Raw genomic sequence first — 25,443 nt, 5'->3', positions numbered from 1 at the left:
TCTTTCCCTCCTTTCCTCCTCCCCTCCCCTCCTCTCCTCTCCTCTCCCCCTCTGCTCCCCCTCCCCCTCATCCCCCTCCTCTCCCCTGTTCCCGCCCCCTGTCCCCCTCCCCCTCTCCCTCTTCCCCCTCCTCTCCCCCCTCTTCCCCTCCTCTCCCCCCCTCCGCTCCCCCTTCCCCTCCTCTCCCCTGCCCTCCCCCTCTTCCCCTCCTCTCACCCTCCCCTCCCCCCTCCCCTCCTCTCTCCCTCCCCCTCCCCTCCTCTCTCCCTCCCCCTCTTCCCCTCCTCTCTCCCTCCCCCTCTTCCCCTCCCCCTCTCCCTCCCCCTCCCCCTCCTCTCCCCCTGTTCCCCCTTCCCCTTCCTCTCCCCCTGTTCCCCCTTCCCCTTCCTCTCCCCATCCCCATCCCCCTCCCCCTCCCCCTCCCCCTCATCCCCTCATCCCCCTCCTCTCCCCTGTTCCCCGCCCCCTGTCCCCCTCCCCTCTCCCTCTTCCCCCTCCTCTCCTCCTCCCCTCCTCTCCCCTCCTCTCCCCCTCCCCTCTCCTCCCCCTCCCCCCTCCCCTCCCCCTCTCCCCTCCCCCTCCTCTCCCCTCCCCTCCCCCTCCTCTCCACTCCCCCTCCTCTCCACTCCCCCTCCCCCTGTCCCCCTCTCCCTCCCCTCCTCTCCCCCTTCCCCCTCTCCGTCTTCCACCTCCTCTCCACTCCCCCTCCCCCTGTCCCCCTCTCCCTCCCCTCCTCTCCCCCTTCCCCCTCTCCGTCTTCCACCTCCTCTCCCTCCCCCTCCTCTCCCCCTCCCCCTCTTCCCCTCTCCCTCTTCCCCTCTACCTCTTCCTCCTCTCCCTCCTCCCCCTCCCCCTCCCTCTCCCCTCTCCCTCCCTCTCCCCTCTCCCTCCTCCGCCTCTCCCCTCTCTCCTCCCCCTCCCCCTCTTCACCCCCTCTCCCCCTCCCACTCCCCCCCTCCCACTCCCTCTCCCCTCTCCCCTCTCCCTCTCCTCTCTCCCTCTCCTCTCTCCCTCTCATCTCTCCCTCTCTTCTCCCCTTTCCCTCTCCTCTCCCTCCTCCCCCTCCCCTCCTCTCCCTTCTCCCCCCTCCCCCTTCTCCCTCCTCCCCCTTCTCCCTCTCCCCCCCCCATCAAGTGAATCCAAGGGATTGCTCCCTATGCGACTCCCTTGTCCATTCGTCCCCCCCATTCCTTCCCGGAACAGGTAAGTGGAACAAGTGCTACACATGTCCTTACACTTCCTCCCTTACCACCATTCAGGGCCCCAGACAGTCCTTCCAGGTGAGGCAACACTTCACCTGTGAGTCGGCTGGGGTAATATACTGCGTCCGGTGCTCCCGATGTGGCCTTCTATATATTGGCGAGACCCAACGCAGACTGGGAGAGCGTTTCGCTGAACACCTATGCTCCCAGTGGCCACACATTTTAATTCCACGTCCCATTCCCATTCTGACATGTCTATCCACGGCCTCCTCTACTGTAAAGATGAAGCCACACTCAGGTTGGAGGAACAACACCTTATATTCCGTCTGGGTAGTCTCCAACCTGATGGCATGAACATCAACTTCTCTAACTTCCGTTAATGCCCCACCTCCCCTTTGTACCCCATCCCTTATTTATTTATTTAATATATATTTTATATATTTTTTATTTTTTCCCCCCTTTTTGTTTCCCTCTCTCTTCTTTCTCCCTCTGTCCCTCTCTCTATAACTCCTTGCCGGCTCTCCACCCTCTGGGCTCCCCTCCCCCCTTCTCTTTCTCCTCAGGCTTCCCGTCCCGTGATCCTCTCCCTTCTCAGCTCTTAGATCCACCTCTCCCCTCCTGTCTTCTCCTATCATTTTAGATCTCCCCCTCCCCCTCCCCCTCTCAAATTTCTTACTGTCTCTTCCTTCAGTTAGTCCTGACGAAGGGTCTCGGCCCGAAACGTCGACTGTACCTCTTCCTATGGATGCTGCCTGGCCTGCTGCGTTCACCAGCATTTTTTGTGAGTGTTGCTTGAATTTCCAGCGTCTGCAGATTTCCTCGTGTCTGAGGATATTTTTATATCATTCAACTATTTCTAACCATCCGCCTGTTTTTCCTCCCCCTTGGCCAGAACTAACGTTTTTTTCCCAGTGTGAAGTAACCTTTAATTTCGTGTTGCAGTTAGCTTACCTTCAGGGATCAGAATTCATCTCTCCGTCCCTATCCCAGGGCGGCACAGTCAACTGACCTATCGTTAAAACTTTATTTTCAACTACTTCTTTCTCCTCAGGATAAAGAAAAGAAAGAAATGGAAGACCTTTAGTTGCAACACCAATAGGCACATTCAACCAATTAACTAGCACTATTTCAATGAACTTCCAAGATTCCTAGTTCTATCAAAGTGTGTATGCAGTATACAACCCTGAGATTCAACTGCCCCCAGACAGCCACAAAACAAAGAAACACATCAAACCCCTCCCATGCAAATGGCAACAAAATGAATTCAATTGAATTGACTTTACTATTTACATCCTTCATATACATGAGGAGTAAAAATCTTTACTTTACATCTCCATCTACATGTGCAATGTGCAATTTATAATAATTTATAATAAATACTATGTACAACAGGACAGTCAACATAACATAGAAATACAGCTATGTCAGCATGAATTAATCAATCTGATGGCCTGGTGGAAGGAGCTGTCCCAGAGCCTGTTGGTCCTGGCTTTTATGCTGCGGTATCATTTCCCGGATGGTAGCAGCTGGATCAGTTTGTGGTTGGGGTGACTCAGGTCCCCAATCATCCTTCGGGCCATTTTTACACACCTGTCTTTGTAAATGTCTTGAATCATGGGAAGTTCACAACTACAGATGCACTGGGCTGTCCACACCACTCTCTGCAGAGTCCTGCGATTGAGGGAAGTACAGTTCCCATACCAGGCAGTGATGCAGCCAGTCAGGATGCTCTCAACTGTGCCCTGTAGAAAGAACTTAGGACTTGGGAACCCGTACCAAACTTCTTCACTTGTCCGAGGTCTGAGGACCCTCTGATGGTGGTGTCTGAAAAGAGGATGCTGTCCAAGTTGCGTGCCATCTTGGACAATGTCTCCCATCCACTACATAATGTACTGGTTGGGCACAGGAGTACATTCAGCCAGAGACTCATTCCACCGAGATGCAACACAGAGCGTCATAGGAAATCATTCCTGCCTGTGGCCATCAAACTTTACAACTCCTCCCTTGGAGGGTCAGACACCCTGAGCCAATAGGTTGGTCCTGGACTTATTTCCTGGCACAATTTACATAATACTATTTAACTATTTATGGTTCTATTACTATTTATTATTTATGGTGCAACTGTAACAAAAAACAATTTCCCCCGGGATCAATAAAGTATCACTATGACTATGAGGTGAAAGGCCCTGTTGTGCTTTTTTCACCGCACGGCCGGTATGTACAGACCACGAGGTCCTCGGTGATATAGATGCCGAGGAACTTAAAGCTATTCACCCTCTCAACCACAGATCCTTTGATGTCAATAGGGGTTAGCCTGTCTTCATTCCTCCTGTCGTCCACAACCAACTCCTTTGTTCTTGCGACATTGAGGGAGAGGTTGTTTTCTTGATACCACTGTGTCCGGGTAATGACTTCCTCTCTCGGCTACCTCATTATTATTTGAGATTAGGCCAATCAGTGTAGTGTCGTCAGCAAATTTAATTAGCAGATTGGAGCTGTGGGTGGCATCACAGTCATGAGTTATTAGAGAGTAAAGGAGGGGGCTTAGGACACAGCCCTGAGGGACTGCTGTATTGAGGGTCAGAGGGGCAGAGGTGAGGGAGCCCACTCTTACCACCTGCCAGTGAACTGACAGGAAGCCCAGGATCCAGTTGCACAAGGCAGGGTGAAGGCCGAGGTCTCTGAGCTTCTTGTCGAGCCTGGAGGGAATTATGGTGTTCAGTGCAGAACTGTAGTCCAAGAACACTGAATATAAAACATCAACCCACAAAGGTCATCAAAAGAGTTCAGGCACCTTCTGTTCAGTTCAGTCTTGCGCTGTGTCACCTATTACCTGAAGGCAAAGCCTGATCGAAGTCACAACAAAAAGAAAGGAGCAGCCAGAAGCACGTCATAATGTAACGTACCGAGTCCAAACCACACACCACATGATTAAACCCGGCCCAAGACCCAGGACACCGGCAGCAGCGAGCGAGAGGCTCACCTACCCACCCACAACTTTTCATCTTGATTCTTTCAATCTTTCCTGTCACTTTAATCAGTGAGATCGGTGAGAAATGGAGTCGATCATGGGTTTGCACCCCCTCTCCAGGCTTCTCCACCTCAAGGCCGCACACTTGGCTTGGAACCTCATCGAACACCCTCAGAGACACCAAAGCACCAGAACCGAAAAAACACACCACCAAAGTGTAGATCACAGGCTCCCACAGCGGCAGAACCACAGTTCAAAGGAAAAGACACAGAAGTGAAAGAAGTCGTTTTGTGAATCGTCTGGAAGATGTTGCCTTTGGTCGCTTTCTTCTCAGCCCAGTTTTGCATCCCATTGAGGTCCTGCTGTAACCTCTGACAGCCCTCCACACTATCCACAACACCTTCAATCTTTCTGTCATCAGCAAATTTACTAACCCATCCCTCCACTTCCTCATCCAAGTCATTTATAAAAATCACGAAGGGTAGGGGTCCCAGAACAGGTCCCTCAGGCACCCCACTGGTCACCAGCCTCTATGCAGAATATGACCCATCTAATGGTGTACCTTATCAAATGCCTTGCTGAAATCCATGTACACTACATCTACTGCTCTACCTTCATCAATGTGTTTAGTTACCTCCTCCTCAAAAAATTCAATGCTTGTAAATGCCTTTGACAAGCCATGCTGACTATTCCTAATCACATTATGCCTCTCAGGATCTTTTCCATCAATTTACCAACCACTGAAGTAAGACTCACTGGTCTATAATTTCCTGGGCTATCTCTACTCCCTTTCTTGAATAAGGGAACAACATCTGCAACCCTCCTATCCTCTGGAACTTCTCCTGTCTCCATTGATGATGCAAAGATCATTGCCAAAGGCTCAGCAATCTCCTCCCTCACCTCTCACAGTAGCCTGGGATATATCTTGTCTGGTCCCAATGAGTTATCCAACTTAAAAAGTGCTGGTGAATGCAGCAGGCCAGGCAGCATCTATAGGAAGAGGTACAGTCGACTGTACCTCTTCCTATAGATGCTGCCTGGCCTGCTGCGTTCACCAGCATCGTTTATGTGTGTTGCTTGAATTTCCAGCATCTGTAGATTTCCTCGTGTTTGATTTATCCAACTTGATGTTTTCCAAAAGCTCCAGCACATCCTCTTTCTTAATGTAATCTCAAGGTTTTCAGTCCGCTGTAAGTCATCCCTACAATCGCCAAAGTTCTTTTCCGTAGCGAAGTATTCATTGAGTACCTCCGCTATCTCCTCTGGTTCCATACACACTTTTCCACTGTCACACTTGATTGGTCCTATTCTCTCACGTCTTATCTTCTTGCTCTTCACATACTTGTAGAATGCCTTTGGGGTTTTCCTTAATCCTGCTTGTCAAGGGCTTCTCATGGCCCCTTTTGGCTCTCCTAATTTCATTTTTAAGCTCCTTCCTGCTAGCTTTATAATCTTCTAGATCTCTATCATTACCTAGTTTTTTGAACCTTTCATAAGCTCTTCTTCTTGACTAGATTTACAACAGCCTTTGTACACCACAGTTCCTGTATCCTACCATCCTTTCCCTGTCTCATTGGAATGTACCTATGCAGAACGCCACACAAATATCCCCTGAACATTTGCCACATTTCTGCCATATATTTCCCTGAGAACATCTGTCCCCAATTTATGCTTCCAAGTTCCTGCCTGATAGCGTCATTCTAATTACTTTACTCCAATTAAACGTTTTCCTAACTTGTCTGTTCCTATCTCTCTCCAATGCTATGATAAAGGAGATAGAATTGTGATCACTATCTCCAAAATGCTCTCCCACTGAGAGACCTGACACCTGACCAGGTTCCTTTCCCAATACCAGATCAAGTACAGCCTCTCCTCTGGTAGGCTTACCTACATATTGTGTGAGGAAACTTTCCTGAAAACACCAAACAAAATCCACCCCATCTAACCCCCTTGCTCTAGGGAGATGCCAATCAACATTGGGGAAATTCAAATCTCCCATCACGACAACCCTGTTATTATTGTACCATTCCAGAATCTGTTTCCCTATCTGCTCCTCAATGTCCCTGTTACTATTGGGTGGTCTACAACAAACACCCAATAGAGTTATTGATCCTTTCCTGTTTCTAACGTCCACCCACAGAGACTCGGTAGACAATCCCTCCATGTCTTCCTCCTTTTCTGCAGCCGTGACACTATCTCTGATAGTGGGTGCCCTGCCCCCACCTCTTTTGCCCCTCTTCCTGTCCTTTCTGAAAATCTAAAGCCTGGCACTCTAAGTAGCCATTCCTGCCCCTGAGCCATCCAAGTCTCTGTAATGGCCACAACATCACAGCTCCCAGTACTGATCCACACTCTAAGCTCATCCGCTTTGTTCATAATACTCCTTGCACTAAAATAGACACATCTCAAACCATGAATCTGAGCATATCCCTTCTCTATCACCTGCCTATCCTCTTTCTCACACTGCCTACAAGCTTTTTCTGTTTGTGAGCCAACTGCCCTTTCCTCTGTCTCATCAGTTTGGTTCCCACCCCCCAGCAATTCTAGTTTAAATTCTTCCCAATAGCCTTAGCAAACCTCCCTGCCAGGATACTGGTCCCCCTTGGAATCAAGTGCAACCCATCCTTTTTGTACAGGTCACACCTCCCCAAAAGAGGTCCCAATGATCCAGAAATCTGAATCCCTGCCTTCTACTCCAATCCCTCAGCCACGCTTTTATCTTCCACCTCACTGTATTCCTATACTCACTGTCGCGTGGCACAGGCAGTAATCCCGAGATTACTACCCTTACACATGCATACCGTCAAATAAAACAATGTTTCTCCGGACCAGGGTGCACAACACAGTATGTAAAACTCAAACACACAGTATATAGAGTAATATTACCACAAATAGGTTCATCAATAATACAGTGCATTTCTGTTCCAGGTTACTTAATGTCATTTCCTGTCCAGAAGTGTAAGAAGAATAAAATAATTGCTACTCCGGATCTGACGCAGCACAAAAAACACAAAAGATATAGAGCATAATAATAATTTAAAACGACACTAAATATAAATGCGTAAGATTGAAAGTAGATTTATTACCAAAGTACATATACAGAATTTGTCCTCTTGCAAGCAAACATGAAATAAAGAAACACCATAGAACCTGTTCAAGAAAATATCAAACTGCCAACAGGCGAAGTAGAACAAATTGCACAAATGGCAAAGAGTGAGCAAGCAACACATGGAGTATGCAGGAGTCCGATCATATTCAGTTCATTTCAAATTTAATCATCATTCAAGAATACCCACGAATACAGCCAGACGAGACAGCCAGACTCCAAGGTCAAGGTACAACACAGTACCACCAGTCAGCCACAAGACAGCAAGCACAAAGAGTTCAGTGTAGTTCAGGACCATGCGCTAATACCATCCCATGGCAAAGCACCCCAGTCTCCTTCGATTACCCTGATCAAGATAAGAAAGATATATACTCACATAGATTGATTATATGTTCTCAAAGTGACGCTCGGCTTTACACGAGGTGACTGATGGGAATAATACAGTATTGGTGGAGTTACTGGGTGGACGTTTGATCAACCTCCTGTTCAAACCACTCCCTCAACCCCTTCCTAATGATTCCCTTTTGATTCTGCACCCCTAACACACTGATACTCACCCTGCTGGCTGCAATTTTCACCTCTCACCTGCCTGCCCTCCCTGACGGTCTGACCACACACTATCTTTGCATTTTACCATCTTTGAACAGGAGGATGGGGGTGTAGGGGTTACAGAGATAGGGAGGGGACAAGGGAGGTGTTTGTACAGGAGAAAGGGGAGTGTAGGTTTTACAGAGATGGGGAGTTGAGGGAAATGTTTATACAGGAGAATGGGGAGTGTAGGCTTTACAGAGATGGGGAGGGGGTAGGGAGGGGTTTGAACAGGAGGATGAGGGTGTAGGGGTTACAGAGATAGGGAGGGGGTGATGGAGGGGTTTGAACAGACGGACAGGGAGTGTAGTGGTTACAGAGATAGGGAGGGGGTGAGGGAGGGGTTTGAACGGGAGGGGGGAGTATAGGGTTTACAGAGATAGGGAGGGGGTGAGGGAGGGGTTTGAACAGGAGGATGAGGGTATAGGGGTTACAGAGATAGGGAGGGGGTGAGGGAAGGGTTTGAACAGGAGGGGGGAGTGTGGGTTTTACAGAGATGGGGAGGGGGCAAGGGAGGTGTTTGTACAAGAGAAAGGGGAGTGTAGGTTTTACAGAGATGGGGAGGGTGTGAGGGAGATGTTTGTACAGGAGAAAAGGGAGTGTAGGTTTTACAGAGATGGGGGGAGAAGGTGGTGTTTGAACAGGAGGGGGGAGTGTAGGTTTTACAGAGATGGGGAGTTGAGGGAGATTTTTATCCAGGAGAATGGGCGGTGTAGGTTTTACAGAGATAGGGAGGGGGTGAGGGAGGGGTTTGAACAGGAGGGGGGTGTAGGTTTCACAGAAATGGGGAGAGGGTTAGGGAGGGGTTTGAACTGGGGGAGTGTAGCGGTTACAGAGATAGGGAGGGGGCGAGGGAGGTGTTTGTACAGGAGAAAGGGGAGTGTAGGTTTTACAGAGATGGGGAGGGTGTGAGGGAGATGTTTGTACAGGAGAAAAGGGAGTGTAGGTTTTACAGAGATGGGGGGAGAAGGTGGTGTTTGAACAGGAGGGGGGAGTGTAGGTTTTACAGAGATGGGGAGTTGAGGGAGATTTTTATCCAGGAGAATGGGCGGTGTAGGTTTTACAGAGATAGGGAGGGGGTGAGGGAGGGGTTTGAACAGGAGGGGGGTGTAGGTTTCACAGAAATGGGGAGAGGGTTAGGGAGGGGTTTGAACGGGGGGAGTGTAGCGGTTACAGAGATAGGGAGGGGGCGAGGGAGGTGTTTGTACAGGAGAAAGGGGAGTGTGGGTTTTACAGAGATGGGGGGAGAGGGTGGTGTTTGAACAGGAGGGGGGAGTGTAGGTTTTACAGAGATGGGGAGGGGGTGAGGGAGGGGTTTGAACAGGAGGGGGGAGTGTAGGTTTTACAGAGATGGGGAGGGGGCAAGGGAGGGGTTTGAACAGGAGGGGGGAGTGTAGGTTTTACAGAGATGGGGAGGGGGTGAGGGAGGGGTTTGAACAGGAGGGGGGAGTGTAGGTTTTACAGAGATGGGGAGGGGGTGAGGTAGGGGTTTGAACAGGAGGGGGGTGTAGGGGTTACAGAGATAGGGAGGGAGTGAAGGAGGAGTTTAAACAGGAGGGGGGAGTGTGGGTTTTACAGAGATGGGGAGAGTGTGAGGGAGTTGTTTGTACAGGAGAAAAGGGAGTGTAGGTTTTACAGAGATGGGGGGAGAAGGTGGTGTTTGAAAAGGAGGGGGGAGTGTAGGTTTTACAGAGATGGGGAGGGGGTGAGGGAGGGGTTTGAACAGGAGGGGGGAGTGTAGGGGTTACAGAGATAGGGAGGGGGTGAGGGAGGGGTTTGAACAGGAGGATAAGGGTGTAGGGGTTACAGAGATAGGGAGGGGGTGAGGTAGGGGTTTGAACAGGAGGGGGGTGTATGTTTTACAGAGATGGGGAGGGGGTGAGGGAGGTGTTTATACAGGAGAAAGGGAAGTGTAGGTTTTACAGAGATGGGGAGCGGGTGACGGAGGGGTTTGAACAGGAGGGGGAGTGTAGGGGTTACAGAGATAGGGAGGGGGTGAGGGAGGGGTTTGAACAGGAGGGGCGAGTGTAGGGGTTACAGAGATAGGGAGGCGGTGAGGGAGATGTTTGTACAGGAGAAAAGGGCGTGTAGGTTTTACAGAGAAGGGGGGAGAGGGTGGTGTTTGAATAGGAGCTGGAGTGTAGGTTTTACAGAGATGGGGAGTTGAGAGAGATGTTTATACAGGAGAATGGGGTGTGTAGTTTTTACAGAGATGGGGAGGGGGTGAGGGAGGGGTTTGAACAGGAGGGGGGAGTGTAGGGGTTACAGAGATAGGAAGGGAGTGAGGGAGGGGTTTGAACAGGAAGCGGGAGAGTGGGTTTTACAGAGATGGGGAGTGGGCGAGGGAGGTGTTTGTACAGGAGAAAAGGGAGTGTAGGTTTTACAGAGATGGGGGGAGAGGGTGGTGTTTGAACAGGAGGGGGGAGTGTAGGTTTTACGGAGATGGGGAGGGGGTGAGGGAGGGGTTTGAACAGGAGAAAGGGGAGTGTAGGTTTTACAGAGATGGGGGGAGAGGGTGGTGTTTGAACAGGAGGGGGGAGTGTAGGTTTTACGGAGATGGGGAGGGGGTGAGGGAGGGGTTTGAACAGGAGAAAGGGGAGTGTAGGTTTTACAGAGATGGGGAGTTGAGGGAGGTGTATGTACAGGAGAAAGCGGAGTGTAGGTTTTACAGAGATGGGGAGGGGGCGAGGGAGGTGTTTGTACAGGAGAAAGGGGAGTGTAGGCTTTACAGAGATGGGGGTTGAGGGAGATGTTTGTACAGGAGAAAGCAGACTGTGGGTTTTACAGAGATGGGGGTGAGGGAGGTGAAGGTGCTGTACGGTGTGGGTGGGGACACCAGTGCATCCTGCACATCCTGTGATGTGTTATGGGAACAGGAAAATCCTGGAGGAAGTTGGGACAGGATGAGACAAAGGGGAGGCTATAATTAACCGTTGGTCTTTCAGGCAGGCTGTGGTGGGGCAGGGGAAGGCGCTGGAGGGAGACGGGCAAGGGAGAGCAGGGCGCAGACAACTTCTCTGTTACCAGCAGCTCCGGGAACTGGGGTTTCCACCAAATCGTCCGGTGAGCGGAGAGAAGACAGAAGGGAGGGAGAGATAGAGAGTCGCGGTGTGAGGGAGAAGGAAGAGTGGAGGGGAGAGAGGGTGTGGGAGAGAGAAGTGGGGAAGCAAAGGAGAGCGGCAACTAGAGAGAGCAGGAGAGAGGGGCCAAGAGGGCAGCCGGATAGAGGGAGACAGGGGGAGGGACAGAGTGGAAGAGAGGGGCAGGGTTGTAAGGAGAGGGGAGCAGGAGAGAGTGAGAGAGGAGAAGTGGGTGGAAACCGAGAGAAATTCAGGGGAGGGGTGAGATAGAGGAGAGGGAGAGGAAAGGTGAGAAACAGGAACTGTGACGTCCTTTGGAGGGAGGGGGAGAGAGGGGAGAGAGAGTGAGAGAAAAGGATAGAGAGAGAGAAACAGGGAGAGCGAAAGGGGCGAGAGAGATAGAGTCCGGTAGTGGAGCACGACTATCCCAACATGTTTTCCGAAGGCAAGAAGGAAGGGGCGAGCACAAAGTTTGGGAAACTCCACATCCCGTTCGGACTGTGGATCAATTCCCCAAAGAAACAGCTGGTGAAAGCGGCCAGGAGGTGGCCCAGTGTGGGATCGGTCAAGTAAGTGTGTGTGAGTGTGTGTCGGTGTGTGAGTGTCTGTGTGTGTATATCTGTATGTATATGTCTGTGTGTGTCTCTGTGAGCTTGTGTGTGTGTCTGTCTGTCTGTCTGTGTGTGTGTGTGTGTGTGTGTGTGTTTGTCTGTCTGTCTGTCTGTTTGTGTATATCTGTATGTATAGAAACATAGAAAATAGGTGCAGGAGTAGGCCATTCAGCCCTTCGAGCCTGCACCGCCATTCAGTATGATCATGGCTGATCATCCAACTCAGAACCCTGCACCAGCCTTCCCTCCATACCCCCTGATCCCCGTAGCCACAAGGGCCTTATCTAACTCCCTCTTAAATATAGCCAATGAACTGGCCTCAACTGTTTCCTGTGGCAAAGAATTCCACAGATTCACCACTCTCTGTGTGAAGAAGTTTTTCCTAATCTCGGTCCTAAAAGGCTTCCCCTTTATCCTCAAACTGTGACCCCTCGTTCTGGACTTCCCCAACAATCTTCCTGCATCTAGCCTGTCCAATCCCTTTAGAATTTTATACATTTCAATCAGATCCCCCCTCAATCTTCTAAATTCCAGAGGGTATAAACCTAGTTCATCCAGTCTTTCATCATATGAAAGTCCTGCCATCCCAGGAATCAATCTGGTGAACCTTCTTTGTACTCGCTGTATGGCAAGGATGTCTTTCCTCAGATTAGGGGACCAAACCTGCAGACGATACTCCAGGTGTGGTCTCACCAAGGCCTTGTACAACTGCAGTAGTACCTCCCTGCTCCTGTACTCAAATCCTCTCGCTATAAATACCAGCATACCATTCGCCTATCTGTCTGTGTGTGTCTCTGCGAGCTTTATGTATGTGTGTGTGTCTGTTTGTGTATATCTGTATGTATATATCTGTGTGTGTCTCTGTGAGATTGTGTGTGTGTGTGTGTGTCTGTTTGTGTATATCTGTATGTATATGTCTGTGTGTGTCTCTGTGAGATTGTGTGTGTGTGTGTGTGTGTGTGTCTGTTTGTGTATATCTGTATGTATATGTCTGTGTGTGTCTCTGTGAGATTGTGTGTGTGTGTGTCTGTTTGTGTATATCTGTATGTATATGTCTGTGTGTGTCTCTGTGAGATTGTGTGTGTGTGTGTGTGTGTTTGTGTATATCTGTATGTATGTCTGTGTGTGTCTCTGTGAGATTGTGTGTGTGTGTGTGTGTGTCTGTTTGTGTATATCTGTATGTATATGTCTGTGTGTGTCTCTGTGAGATTGTGTGTGTGTGTCTGTTTGTGTATATCTGTATGTATGTCTGTGTGTGTCTCTGTGAGATTGTGTGTGTGTGTGTGTGTGTCTGTTTGTGTATATCTGTATGTATATGTCTGTGTGTGTCTCTGCGAGCTTTATGTGTGTGTGTGTGTGTGTGTGTGTCTGTTTGTGTATATCTGTATGTATATGTCTGTGTGTGTCTCTGTGAGATTGTGTGTGTCTGTGTGTGTGTGTCTGTTTGTGTATATCTGTATGTATATGTCTGTGTGTGTCTCTGTGAGATTGTGTGTGTGTGTGTGTGTGTCGGTGTGTGTGTGTGTGTGTCGGTGTGTGAGTGTCTGTGTGTGTATATCTGTATGTATATGTCTGTGTGTGTCTCTGTGAGATTGTGTGTGTGTGTGTGTGTCTGTTTGTGTATATCTGTATGTATATGTCTGTGTGTGTCTCTGTGAGATTGTGTGTGTCTGTGTGTGTGTGTCTGTTTGTGTATATCTGTATGTATATGTCTGTGTGTGTCTCTGTGAGATTGTGTGTGTGTGTGTGTGTGTGTCTGTTTGTGTATATCTGTATGTATATGTCTGTGTGTGTCTCTGTGAGATTGTGTGTGTGTGTGTGTGTGAGTGTCTGTGTGTGTATATCTGTATGTATATGTCTGTGTGTGTCTCTGTGAGATTGTGTGTGTGTGTGTGTGTGTGTCTGTTTGTGTATATCTGTATGTATATGTCTGTGTGTGTCTCTGTGAGATTGTGTGTGTGTGTGTGTGTGTGTGAGTGTCTGTGTGTGTATATCTGTATGTATATGTCTGTGTGTGTCTCTGTGAGATTGTGTGTGTGTGTGTGTGTGTGTGTGTCTGTTTGTGTATATCTGTATGTATATGTCTGTGTGTGTCTCTGTGAGATTGTGTGTGTGTGTGTGTGTGTCTGTTTGTGTATATCTGTATGTATATGTCTGTGTGTCTCTGTGAGATTGTGTGTGTGTGTGTGTCTGTTTGTGTATATCTGTATGTATATGTCTGTGTGTGTCTCTGTGAGATTGTGTGTGTCTGTGTGTGTGTGTCTGTTTGTGTATATCTGTATGTATATGTCTGTGTGTGTCTCTGTGAGATTGTGTGTGTGTGTGTGTCGGTGTGTGTGTGTGTGTGTCGGTGTGTGAGTGTCTGTGTGTGTATATCTGTATGTATATGTCTGTGTGTGTCTCTGTGAGATTGTGTGTGTGTGTGTCGGTGTGTGAGTGTGTGTGTGTGTATATCTGTATGTATATGTCTGTGTGTGTCTCTGTGAGATTGTGTGTGTCTGTGTGTGTGTGTCTATCACCCCGTTCTCTCCCTTTCACTCAGATCCACCCCCTCAGCCCCTGTCCCTCTCTCCCTCGTACTTCAGACTCAACCCTTTCCAGACAGACACCCTCCCGACCTCACCCAGACAGACATCCTCCCGACCTCACCAAGACAGACACCCTCCCGACCTCACCCAGACAGATATCCTCCCGACCTCACCAAGACAGACACCCTCCCGACCTCACCCAGACAGACATCCTCCCGACCTCACCAAGACAGACACCCTCCCGACCTCACCCAGACAGATATCCTCCCGACCTCACCAAGACAGACACCCTCCCGACCTCACCCAGACAGACACCCTCCCGACCTCACCCAGACAGACAACCTCCCGACCTCACCAAGACAGACACCCTCCCGACCTCACCCAGACAGACATCCTCCCGACCTCACCCAGACAGACACCCTCCCGACCTCACCCAGACAGACATCCTCCCGACCTCACCCAGACAGACACCCTCCCGACCTCACCAAGACAGACACTCTCCCGACCTCACCCAGACAGACATCCTCCCGACCTCACCAAGACAGACACCCTCCCGACCTCACCCAGACAGACACCCTCCCGACCTCACCCAGACAGACATCCTCCCGACCTCACCAAGACAGACACCCTCCCGACCTCACCCAGACAGACACCCTCCCAGCAGCAACCTCAACCTCTCTCGCCTCTCTCTCTGACCCACCTCTCGGACGCTCCTCCTCAGAGAGAGACCACAATCTCGACCTTTCCCCTGAAGATCCATGTTCTCAGACAGACCACCCTCATCCCTCTCCCTCTCTCACTCCTCCTCCCCCACAAGGTCTGCTTCCTCCAATACAGAGCACTCTCTCCTCCTCCGAGACCGATCTCACCCTATTTGATTCACCTCCTCCGATACAGCCCACCCTCATCCCCTCCTCAGAGAGAGAGACAACCCTCACCCCTCTCCTTCTCCTGCCTCGTCCTCAGGTCCACTTCGTCAGACACAGCCAGCCGGACCAGCGAGCCCCCGGAGAGCCGCCCCTCCGCCCCGCTGTCTGCACCTTCCCGCTCTCACCGCGTCTCCCAGTTCTTCGGCCGCTGGAGCAGTGAGAAGAGGCTGGTGTCCGGTGGGGAGGAGGAGCAGGGTGGGGGTGAAGACGGTCAGGATGGTGAGGGGGGTGAACTGTCCACCCGCCCTGGGGCGCCTGGCCTCCTCAAGGTGTACGGGGAGGGGCTGATGGCTGGCGCCAACTATAAGGGTGTTTTAGCCAGCCGGGGGTCCAGTGCACGGAGCCTGGTGCGCGAGGCCCTTCTCCGCTATGGCCTGCCATCTGCCGACCCCAGCGACTACGTCCTGTGCGAGGCAGTGGGCCAGGGTCCCGGTGGGGATACCGCTGGCGGTTGGAGGGAGGCATGCCGGCGGCCAGTAGGTGCCCACGAGCGGCCGCTGCTGATCCAGGAGCTATGGAGGCCCCAACGGGGCTACGTCCGGCGGTTCGAGATACGCCGCAGAGACGAGCTGGAGCGCGAGGAACGGGAGGAAGAGGAGCGGCGCAAGAGGGAAGAGGACGGCGGGAACGAGGGTGAGGAGGGAGAGGGAGAGTGAGGGAGAGGACGACGGGAACGAGGGTGAGGAGGGAGGGGGAGAGTGAGGGGGAGGGAGAGTGAGGGGGAGAGGGAGAGGACGGCAGGAACGAGGGTGAGGAGAGAGAAGGAGAGGGAAGAGGATGGCGGGAACGAGGGTGAGGAGGGAGAAGGAGAGGAGGGAGAGGGAGAGTGAGGGGGAGAGGGAGAGGACAGCAGAAACGAGGGTGAGGAGGGACGGGGAGAGGAGGGAGAGGGAGAGTGAGGGGGAGAGGGAGAGGACGGCAGGAACGAGGGTGAGGAGGGAGGGGGGAGAGGGAAGAGGACGGCGGGAATGAGGGTGAGGAGGGAGAAGGAGAGGAGGGAGAGGGAGAATGAGGGGGAGAGGGAGAGGACGGCAGGAACGAGGGTGAGGAGGGAGGGGGAGAGGGAGAGGACAGCAGGAACGAGGGTGAGGAGGGAGGGGGAGAGGGAAGAGGACGGCGGGAACGAGGGTGAGGAGGGAGGATTGGCAGAGGGAGAGGACGGCGGGAACGAGGGTGAGGAGGGAGAGGGAGAGGGAGAAGAGGCAGAGGGAGGGGGAGAGGGAGAGGGAGAGGACGGCGGGAACGAGGGTGAGGAGGGAGGATTGGGAGAGGGAGAGGACGGCGGGAACGAGGGTAAGGAGGGAGGATTGGGAGAGGGAGAGGACGGTGGGAACGAGGGTGAGGAGGGAGGATTGGGAGAGGGAGAGGACGGCGGGAACGAGGGTGAGGAGGGAGAATTAGGAGGAGGGAGGGGAGAGGGAGAGGAAGGAGGGAGAAGGAGACAGAGAAAGTGGGAAGAGGGAGAGGGAAAATGGAGGAAGGGGAGGGGAGGAGGTGGAAGAGAGGGTGAACCAAAGTGGGAGGGGGAAGGAGTGAAGGAGGGGAGAGGAGAAACGAAGGGAAGGGGAGAGGGAGTGGGGAGGAGGGGGAAAGAGGGAAGGGGAGAGAGGAAACAGAATGAGGGAGAGAAAAGGTGGGGGAAGGAGAGGGTGGGAGGATGAGAGGGAGTTTTGGACACATCTGCACCAGGTACATGGAGATGCAGCTCCTTAGAGACAGAGTTAGGGAACTGGAGCTGCAGCTCGATGAACTTCGGCTTGTGAGGGAAAGTGAAGAGGAGCTACAGGGAGGTAGTCGCCACAGGAGAGGGAAGGGAGAATGTCAAATAGTGGGGAGAACCCCTGTGGCCATCCCCCTCAACAATAAGTAGTCCAGTTTGAGTACTGTTGGGAGGATGACCTACCTGGGGGAAGCAACAGCACAGAGTCTGGCCCTGTGGCTCAGAAGGGAAGGGAACTGAAGAGAGTGGCAGCAGTAACAGGGGGCTCTATAGACTGGTGATTCTGTGGACATGAAAAGGAAACACAGATGGCAGTTTGCCTCCCAGGTGCCGGGGTTCGTGATGTTTCTGAACGTGTCCACAGTATCCTGAAAAGGGAGGGTGAGCAACTAGAAGTCGTGGTACATATTGGCACCAATGAGATAGGTAGAAAAATGGAGGAGGTCCTGAAAACAGAATACAGGGAGTTAGGAAGGAAGCTGAGAAGCAGGACCTCAAGGGTAGTAATCTGGGGATTGCTACCTGTGCCACACGACAGCGAGGATAGGAGTAGAAGGTGATGGCAGATAAATGTGTGGCTGAAGAATTGGTGCAGGTGGCAGGGATTCAGATTTTTAGATAATTGGGACTGCTTTGGGGCAGGTGGGACCTGTACAAAAGAGACAGATTGCACTTGAATCTGAGGGGAACCAATATTCTTGCAGGCAGGTTTACTAGAGCTGTTGGCTGTGGTTGCAACTAACATGGCAGGGGGATGGGGAACCCGTATGATAGAGCTGAGGATGAGCCCGCAGGTTTACAATAAGCTGATGTCATATGGGAGCCGAATGTCCAAGGTTATACCTTATCTTAGAGGGATAGGAAGGTAGGCAGAGGGGTTGGCGTGGCTCTGCTGGTAAAGAATGGCATCAAATCAGTAGAAAGATGTGACATAGGGTCGGAAGATGTTGAATCCTTGTGGGTTGAGTTAAGAAACTGCAAGACTAAAAGGACCCTGATGGCAGTTATATACAGGCTCCCAACAGTGGCTGGGATGTGGACCACAGGTTACAACAGGAAATAGAAAGGGCGTGTCAAAAGGGCAATGTTATGATAGTCATGGGGGATTATAACATACAGGTCGATTGGGAAAATCAGGTTGGTAATGGATCTCAAGAGAGTGGGTTTGTTGAATGCCTAAGAGAAGGTTTTTTAGAGCAGTTTGTCATTGAGCCTACTAGGGGATCAGCTATACTGGATTGGGTGTTATGTAATGAACTGGAGGCGATTAGGGAGCTTAAGGTAAAAACCGTTAGGAACCAGTGATCACAATATGATTGAGTTCAACTTGGAATTTGATAGGGAGAAAGTAAAGTCTGATGCAGCAGTATTTCAGTGGAGTGAGGGAAATTACAGTGGTGTGAGAGAGGAGTTGGCCAAAGTAAACTGGAAGGAGCTGCTGGCAGGGATGTCAGCAGAGCAGCAATGGCCTGAGTTTCTGGGAAAAATGAGGAGGGTGCAGGACGTGTGTATTCCAAAAATGCTCAAATGGTAAAATAGTACAACCGTGGCTGACAAGGGAAGTCAAAGCTAATGTAAAAGTAAAAGAGAGGGCATACAACAAAGCAAAAATTAGTAGGAAGATAGAGGATTGGGAAGATTTTGAAAACCTACAGAGAGCAACTAAAAAAATCATTAGAAGGGAAAAGATAAAATAGAAACATAGAAAACCTACAGCACAAAACAGGCCCTTCAGCCCAAAAAGCTGTGCCGAACATGTCCTTACCTTAGAAATTACCTAGGGTTGCCCATAGCCCTCTATTTTTCTGAGCTCCATGTACCTGTCCAGGAGTGTCTTCAAAGACCCTATTCATTCCGCTTCCACCACCGTCACCGGCTGCCCATTCCACGCACTCATCACTCTCTGTGTAAAAAAACTTAACCCTGATATCTCCTCTGTACCTACTTCCAAGCACCTTAAAACTGTGCCCTCTCATGCTAGCCATTGCAGTTCTGGGAAAAAGTCTCTGACTATCCATATGATCAATGCCTCTCATTATCTTATACACCTCTATCAGGTCACCTCTCATCCCCCATCGCTCCAAGAAAAAGAGGCCGAGTTCACTCAACCTATTCTCATAAGGCATGCTCCCCAATCCAGGCAACACCCTTGTAAATCTCCTCTGCACCCTTTCTATGGTTTCCACATCCTTCCTATAGTAAGGCGACCAGAACTGAGCACAATACTCCAAGTGGGGTCTGACCAGTGTCCTATATAGCTGCAAGATTACCTCTCAGCTCCTAAACTCAATCCTATGATTGATGAAGGCCAATGCAGAGTCAACCTGCGCAGCAGCTTTGAGAGTCCTATGGACTCAGACCCCAAGATCCCTGTGATCCTCCACACTGCCAAGTCTTACCATTAATACTATATTCTGTCATTTGACCTACCAAAATGAACCACCTCACACTTATCTAGGTTGAACTCCATCTGTCACTTCTCAGTCCAGTTTTGCATCTTAACGATGTCCCATTGTAACCTCTGGTAGCCCTCCACACTATCCACAACACCCCCAACCTTTGTGTCATCACTGGTCATGGACCTCCATGCAGAATATGACCCATCTACAACCACTCTGTGGGCAAGCCAGTTCTGGATCCACAAAGTAATGTCCCCTTGGATCCCATGCCTCCTTACTTTCTCAATAAACCTTGCATGGGGTACCTTGTCAATTGCCTTGCTGAAATCCATATACACTACATCTACTGCTCTACCTTCATCAATGTGTTTAGTCACATCCTCAAAAAATTCAATCAGGCTCATAAGGCCTTTGACAAATCCATGCTGAATATTCCTAATCATATTTTGCCTCTCCAAATGTTCATAAATCCCGCCTCTCAGGATCTTCTCCATCAACTTACCAACCACTGAAGTAAGACTCACTGGTCTAGAACCTCTCCCATCCTCACTGATGATGAAAAGATTGTCGCTAGAGGCTCAGCAATCTCCTCCCTCACCTCCCACAATAGCCTGAGGTACATCTCGTCCAGTCCTGGTTACTTATCCAATTTGATGCTTTCCAAAAGCTCTAGCACATCCTCTTTCTTAATATCTACATTCTCAAACTTTTCAGTCCATGTAAGTCATCCCTACAATCGCCAAGATCCTTTTCTGTAGTGAATACTGAAGCAAAGAAATCATTAAATACCGATTCTATCTCCTCCAGTTCCATACACACTGTCACACTTGAATGGTCCTGTTTTCTTACGTCTTGCCCTCTTGCTCTTCATATACTTGTAGAAGAATATGAAAGCAAGCTAGCAAATAATATCAAAGTGGATAGTAAAACTTTTTCCAAATATGTGAAAAATAAAAGAGAAATGAGAATGCATATAGGACCGCTAGAAAATGAGGCAGGAGAAATAATAACGGGGGACAAGAAGATGACTGATGAACAAAATGAATATTTTGCCTGATGTTGTAGTGTGTGAAGGAAGAGAAGTGGGTGCAGTTACTGTTACAAGAGAGAAGGTGCTCAAAAAACTGAAAGACCAGTTAGCCTGACCTCAGTGGTTGGGGAGATGTTGGAGTCAATTCATAAGGATAAGGTTATAGAGTGTTTGGTGACACAAGACAAGATAGAGAAAATCTTGTCTCACAAGCCTGTTGAAATTCTTTGAGGAGATTAGAAGTACAATGGGTGATTGATAAGTTCATGGCCTAAGGTAAAACGAGTCAATTTTAGAAACACACATCAAAGTTGCTGGTGAACGCAGCAGGCCAGGCAGCATCTCTAGTAAGAGGTACAGTCGACGTTTCGGGCCGTGACCCTTCATCAGGATGTGAGCAGCTTGGTGAGTCCTGACAAAGGGTCCCGGCCCGAAACATCGACTGTGCCTCTTCCTAGAGATGCTGCCTGGCCTGCTGCGTTCACCAGCAACTTTGATGTGTATTGCTTGAATTTCCAGCATCTGCAGAATTCCTCGTGTTTCAATTTTAGAAAACATAGCAGATTTATTTTTCAACATAGTCCCCTCCTCCTTTACACACTTTGTCCAGCGGTCGTGGAGCATACGGATCCCTTCTTCATAGAAGTTGGCGTCTTGGACCTCCAGAAAGTGGTCCACAGCAGGGGTGATTGATAAGTTCATGGCCTAAGGTAGAAGGAGATGAGTTATTAACTTCAAACTTTCTGCACAATCACTCAAAGAGTTGAACTGTACATGCATGTAACAAGAGCTGTATAACTCATCTCCTTCTACCTTAGGCCACAAACTTATCAATCACCCCTGCTGTGGACCACTTTCTGGAGGTCCAAGATGCCGACTTCTACAAAGAAGGGATCCGTATGCTCCACGACTGCTGGACTAAGTGTGTAAACGTAGGAGGGGACTATGTTGAAAAATAAATGTGCTAGGTTTTCTAAAATTGACTCCTTCTACCTTAGGCCACTAACTTATCAATCACCCCTTGTAGGCTAGGTAAAGGGGATGCGGTGGATGTTGTATATTTGGACTTTCAGAAGGCCATTGACAAGGTGCCTTACGTGAAGCTGCTTACCAAGTTAAGAGCCCATGGTATTACAGGAAAGTTAAAAACATGGTTAAAGCATTGGCTGATTGGTAGGAGGCAGCAAATGGGAATAAAAGGATCCTTTTCTGGTTGGCTGCCAGTGACTAGTGGTGTTCTGCAGGGGTCAGTGTTGGGACCACTTCTTTATATGCTGCATATAAATGATTTAGATGATGGAATAGATGGCTTTGTTGCCAAGTTTGCAGATGATACGAAGATTGGTGGAGGGGCAGGTAGTGTTGAGGAAACAGGTAGGATGCAGAAGGACTTAGATAGATTAGGAGAATGGGCAAGAAAGTGGCAAATGAAATACAATGTTGGAAAATACGTGGTCATCGCTTTGGTAGTAGAAATAAATGTGTGGACTATTTTCTAAGTGGGGAGAAAATCCAAAAATCTGAGATGCAAAGGGACTTAGGAGTCCTTGCGCAGAACTCCCTGAAGGTTAGCTTGCAGGTTTGAGTCGGTGGTGAGGAAGGCAAATGCCATGTCGCCATTCATTTCAAGAGGTCTGGAATACAAGAGCAGGGATGTGATGCTGAGGCTTTATAAGGCACTGGTGAGGCCTCAGCTTGAATATTGTGAACAGTTTTGGGCTCCTCATCTTAGAAAAGATGTGCTGACATTGGAGAGGGTTCAGAAGAGGTTCACAAGGATAATTCTGGGAATGAAAAGGTTATCATATGAGGAACGTTTGATGGCTCTGTGTCTGTACTTGCTGGAATTCAGAAGGATGAGAGGAGATCTCATTGAAACCTTTCAAATGTTGAAAGGCCTAGACAGACTAGATGTGGAAAGGATGTTTCACATGGTGGGAGAGTCTAGGACAAGAGAGAACAGCCTCAGGATAGAGGGGCGCCCTTTCAAAACAGAGATGTGGAGTAATTTCTTTAGCCAAAGGGTGGTGAACTTGTGGAATTTGTTGCCACATGGCGCTGTGGAGGCCTGGTCGTTGGGTGTATTTAAAGTAGAAATTGATAGGTTGTTGATTGGATATGGCATCAAAGGTTATGGGGAGAAGGCCGGGAACTGGGATTGAGGAGGAGATAGAAAAAAAGGTGATTGAATGGCAGAGCAGACTGGATAGGCCAGATGGCCTAATTCTGCTCCTATGTCTTATGGTCTTATGGTTTTATGTGACATGAATGTAAAGGACAAGCCAACGATTGGGTACAAATGCAGACAGAGCAAAGAGTTAAATTGCACCACAGAGGCAAAACTCAAAAGGGTGAAGAATGCAGGACTGGAGGTGCTGTATTTAAATATGCATAGCATTCAGAATAAGGGAGACAAACTTATGGCACAATTAGAGATTGGCTGGTATGATGTTGCGGGCAACACTGTGTAGTGCCTGAAAGAAGGTCATAGTTGGGAGCTAAACATCAAAGGACATACAATGTATCGAAAGGACAGGCAGGAGAGCATAGGGGGTGGTGTGGCTCTGTGGGTAAGAGATGGAATTATATCTTTAGAAAGAGGTGACATAGGGTCAGAGAATGTTGAATCTTTTGTGGGTGGAGTTAAGAAACTGCAAAGGTGAAAAAAACATTATGGGAATCATATATAGGCTTCCAAATAGTAGCCAAGATGTGGGGTTGAGATTGCAAAGGGAGCTGGAAAGGGTTATGTAATAAGGGTAATGTCACAATTGTAATGGAGGATTTCAATATGCAAGGGGATTGGGAAATCAGGTTGGTGTTGGATCGCAAGAGGGTGAATTTGTTGAATGCCAGTGAGAAGACCTTTTAGAGCAGCTTGTGGGGTTGAGTCATCTCGGGGAAAGGCCATCTTAGACTGCGTGTTGTGTACTAACACAGATCTTATTAGGGAGCTTAACATAAAGGAACCCTTAGGAAACAGTGATCACAATATGATTGAATTCATACTGCAATTTGAGAGGAAGAAGCACAAGTCACATGTATCTGTATCTTAATGGAATAAAGGGAATTACAGAGGCATGAGAGAGGAGCTTGCCCAGGTGTATTGGAGGGAGATACTAGTGGGGATGACGGCAGAGCAGAGATGGTTGAAGTTTCTGGGAAGAGTTCACAAGGTCCAGGATAGATTTGTCCCACAGAAGTTTTCAAATGGCAGCGGTAGGCAACCGTGGCTGACAAGGGAAGTTAAGGGCTGCATAAAAGCCAAGGAAAGGGCACATTAGGTAGCAAAAGTGAGAGGGAAGATAGATGATGGGGAAGCTTTTAAAATCCAACAAAAGGCAACTAAAAGTTCTATAAGAAGGGAAATGATGAAATATGAGGACGGACTAGCCAATAATATAAAGCAGGATATGAGAAGTTTTTTCAGCTATATGAATAGTAAAAGGGTGGTGGAAGTTGATATTGGACGACTGGAAAATGATGCTGGGGAAGTAGTAATGGGGGACAAAGAAATGAACTGAATGGATACTTTGCATCTGTCTTCACTGTGGAAGACACTAGCAGTGTGCCAGAGGTCCAGGAATGTCAGGCAGCAGGAGCGGGTGCCATTGCTATTACAAGGAAAAAGTGCCGGGCAAACTGAAAAGTCTTAAGGTGGATAAGTCACTTGGACCAGATGGACTTCATCCCAGTCCTGAAAGAGGTGCTGAAGAGATAACAGATGTATTGGTCATGATCATTCAAGATTCACTTGATTCTGGCATGTTTCCAGAGGACTAGAAGATTGCAAATGTCAAACCACTCTTTAAGAAGGGAGGAAGGCAAAAGAAAGGAAATTATAGGCCAGTTGGCCTGACCTCAGTTAAGGATGAGGTTTCAGGGAAGTTGGAGACGAATGATAAAATAAAGTCAGCATGGTTTCTGTGAAGGGAAATCTTGCCTGACAAATCAAAGAAGTAACATTCAGGGTGGACAAAGGAGAGGCAGTGGATGTAATTTACTTGGATTTTCAGAAGGTGTTTGTTAAGGTGCCGCACATTGAAATATCGAAATCTACAGCCCACAAGTAACCTACTCTGGAAACTGCCTAGAATTTCTCTGCTGCCTAGCTCTCTATTTTTCTAAGCTCCATGTATCTAAGAGGCTTTTAAAAGACCCTATCGTATCCACCTCTACCACCTTCACTGGCAGTGCATTCCATGCACCCATCACTCTCTGTGTGGAAAAACCTACCCCTGATATCCCCCTTGTACCTACTTCCAAGCACCTTAAAACTATGCCCCCTTGTGTTTGTCATTTCAGCCCTGGGAAAAAGCCTCTGGCTATCCACACCATCAATGCCTCTCATCATCTTATACACCTCTATCAGGTCACCTCTCATCCTCCGTTGCTCCAAGGAGAAAAGGCCAAGTTCACTCAACCTATTCTCATAAGGAATGCCCTCCAATCCAGGCAACATCCTTGTAAATCTCCTCTGCACTCTCTCTATAATATCCACATCCTTCCTGAAGTGAGGTGACCAGAACTGAATACAGTATTCCAAGTGGGGTCTAACTTCTTCTTCATGTGCCTTGCACGTTACACGCTTGGGCGATCATGGCTCTCCACATCGAACGATCCCTCGCAGCGTCAATGATATCTCGCACACTTAGATCCGTTAGTTCTTTCACAGTGTCCATATATTTTCTTCTTTGCCTTCCTCTACCACGTTTTCCAGACATACAGCCTTATAAAGCATTCTATTTCTCCCTTTCTGATGACATAGCCCAGGAATTTAAGTTTCCTCTCATTTAATATTCTCATTAAAGATCTTCTTGTATGGGCACGCTGGAGTACTGTCTCATTAGTTACCCTATCTCTATGTGATATTTTCAGCATTCTTCTAAGAAACCATATTTCCATTGCTTCTAAGTTTCTTTGGAGTTCTGGTGTTTCGGAAGCACACAGCAAGATTGACCAGATGTAACATTTTAGTAGCCTAAGCCTTGTTGTCATAGAAATGTGTCTGTTGGTAAAAATGGGTTTCATTTTTTGGAAGTTGGTTTTGGTAATGACAATTCTTCTTTTTATTTCTACTTTACTCCTAGCATCTTGTGATATAAAGCTACCAAGGTAATTAAAGCTGATCTTTTGTTCAGTCTCTTGGTTACGGATGTACAATTGGCAGTTGGGAGTATCCTGCTGTTTTGATATTACCATACATTTGGTTTTTTTTTACAGTTGATGGTTAGACCAAAATCTGCACTTGTTTGTACTACTTTGTCTAGGAGGATTTG

The 25,443-nt window shown here is 48.9% G+C and overlaps 1 protein-coding gene across 4 annotated transcripts in view; it reads left to right on the top strand.

Annotated features, from left to right (window-relative positions):
* Positions 1-10,817: 10,817 nt before the first annotated feature.
* The window catches only part of rasip1 (Ras interacting protein 1), a 42,435-nt gene continuing 27,809 nt past the window's right edge, over positions 10,818-25,443 (top strand). For all 4 annotated transcript variants that reach the window (XM_063034666.1, XM_063034665.1, XM_063034668.1 and 1 more), the window contains exons 1-2: positions 10,818-11,516; positions 15,053-15,648. In XM_063034666.1, coding sequence (XP_062890736.1) covers positions 11,380-11,516; positions 15,053-15,648 — 733 coding nt within the window. In that variant the 5' untranslated portion in view covers positions 10,818-11,379. The remainder of the gene's footprint in view (positions 11,517-15,052; positions 15,649-25,443) is intronic.

The sequence above is a fragment of the Mobula hypostoma genome, chromosome 28 (assembly GCF_963921235.1).
Source record: "Mobula hypostoma chromosome 28, sMobHyp1.1, whole genome shotgun sequence".
NCBI classification, from domain to species: Eukaryota; Metazoa; Chordata; class Chondrichthyes; order Myliobatiformes; family Myliobatidae; genus Mobula; species Mobula hypostoma.
The sequence above is the reverse complement of the archived record's forward strand: the minus strand, read 5'-3'. Positions and strand labels throughout refer to the sequence as shown.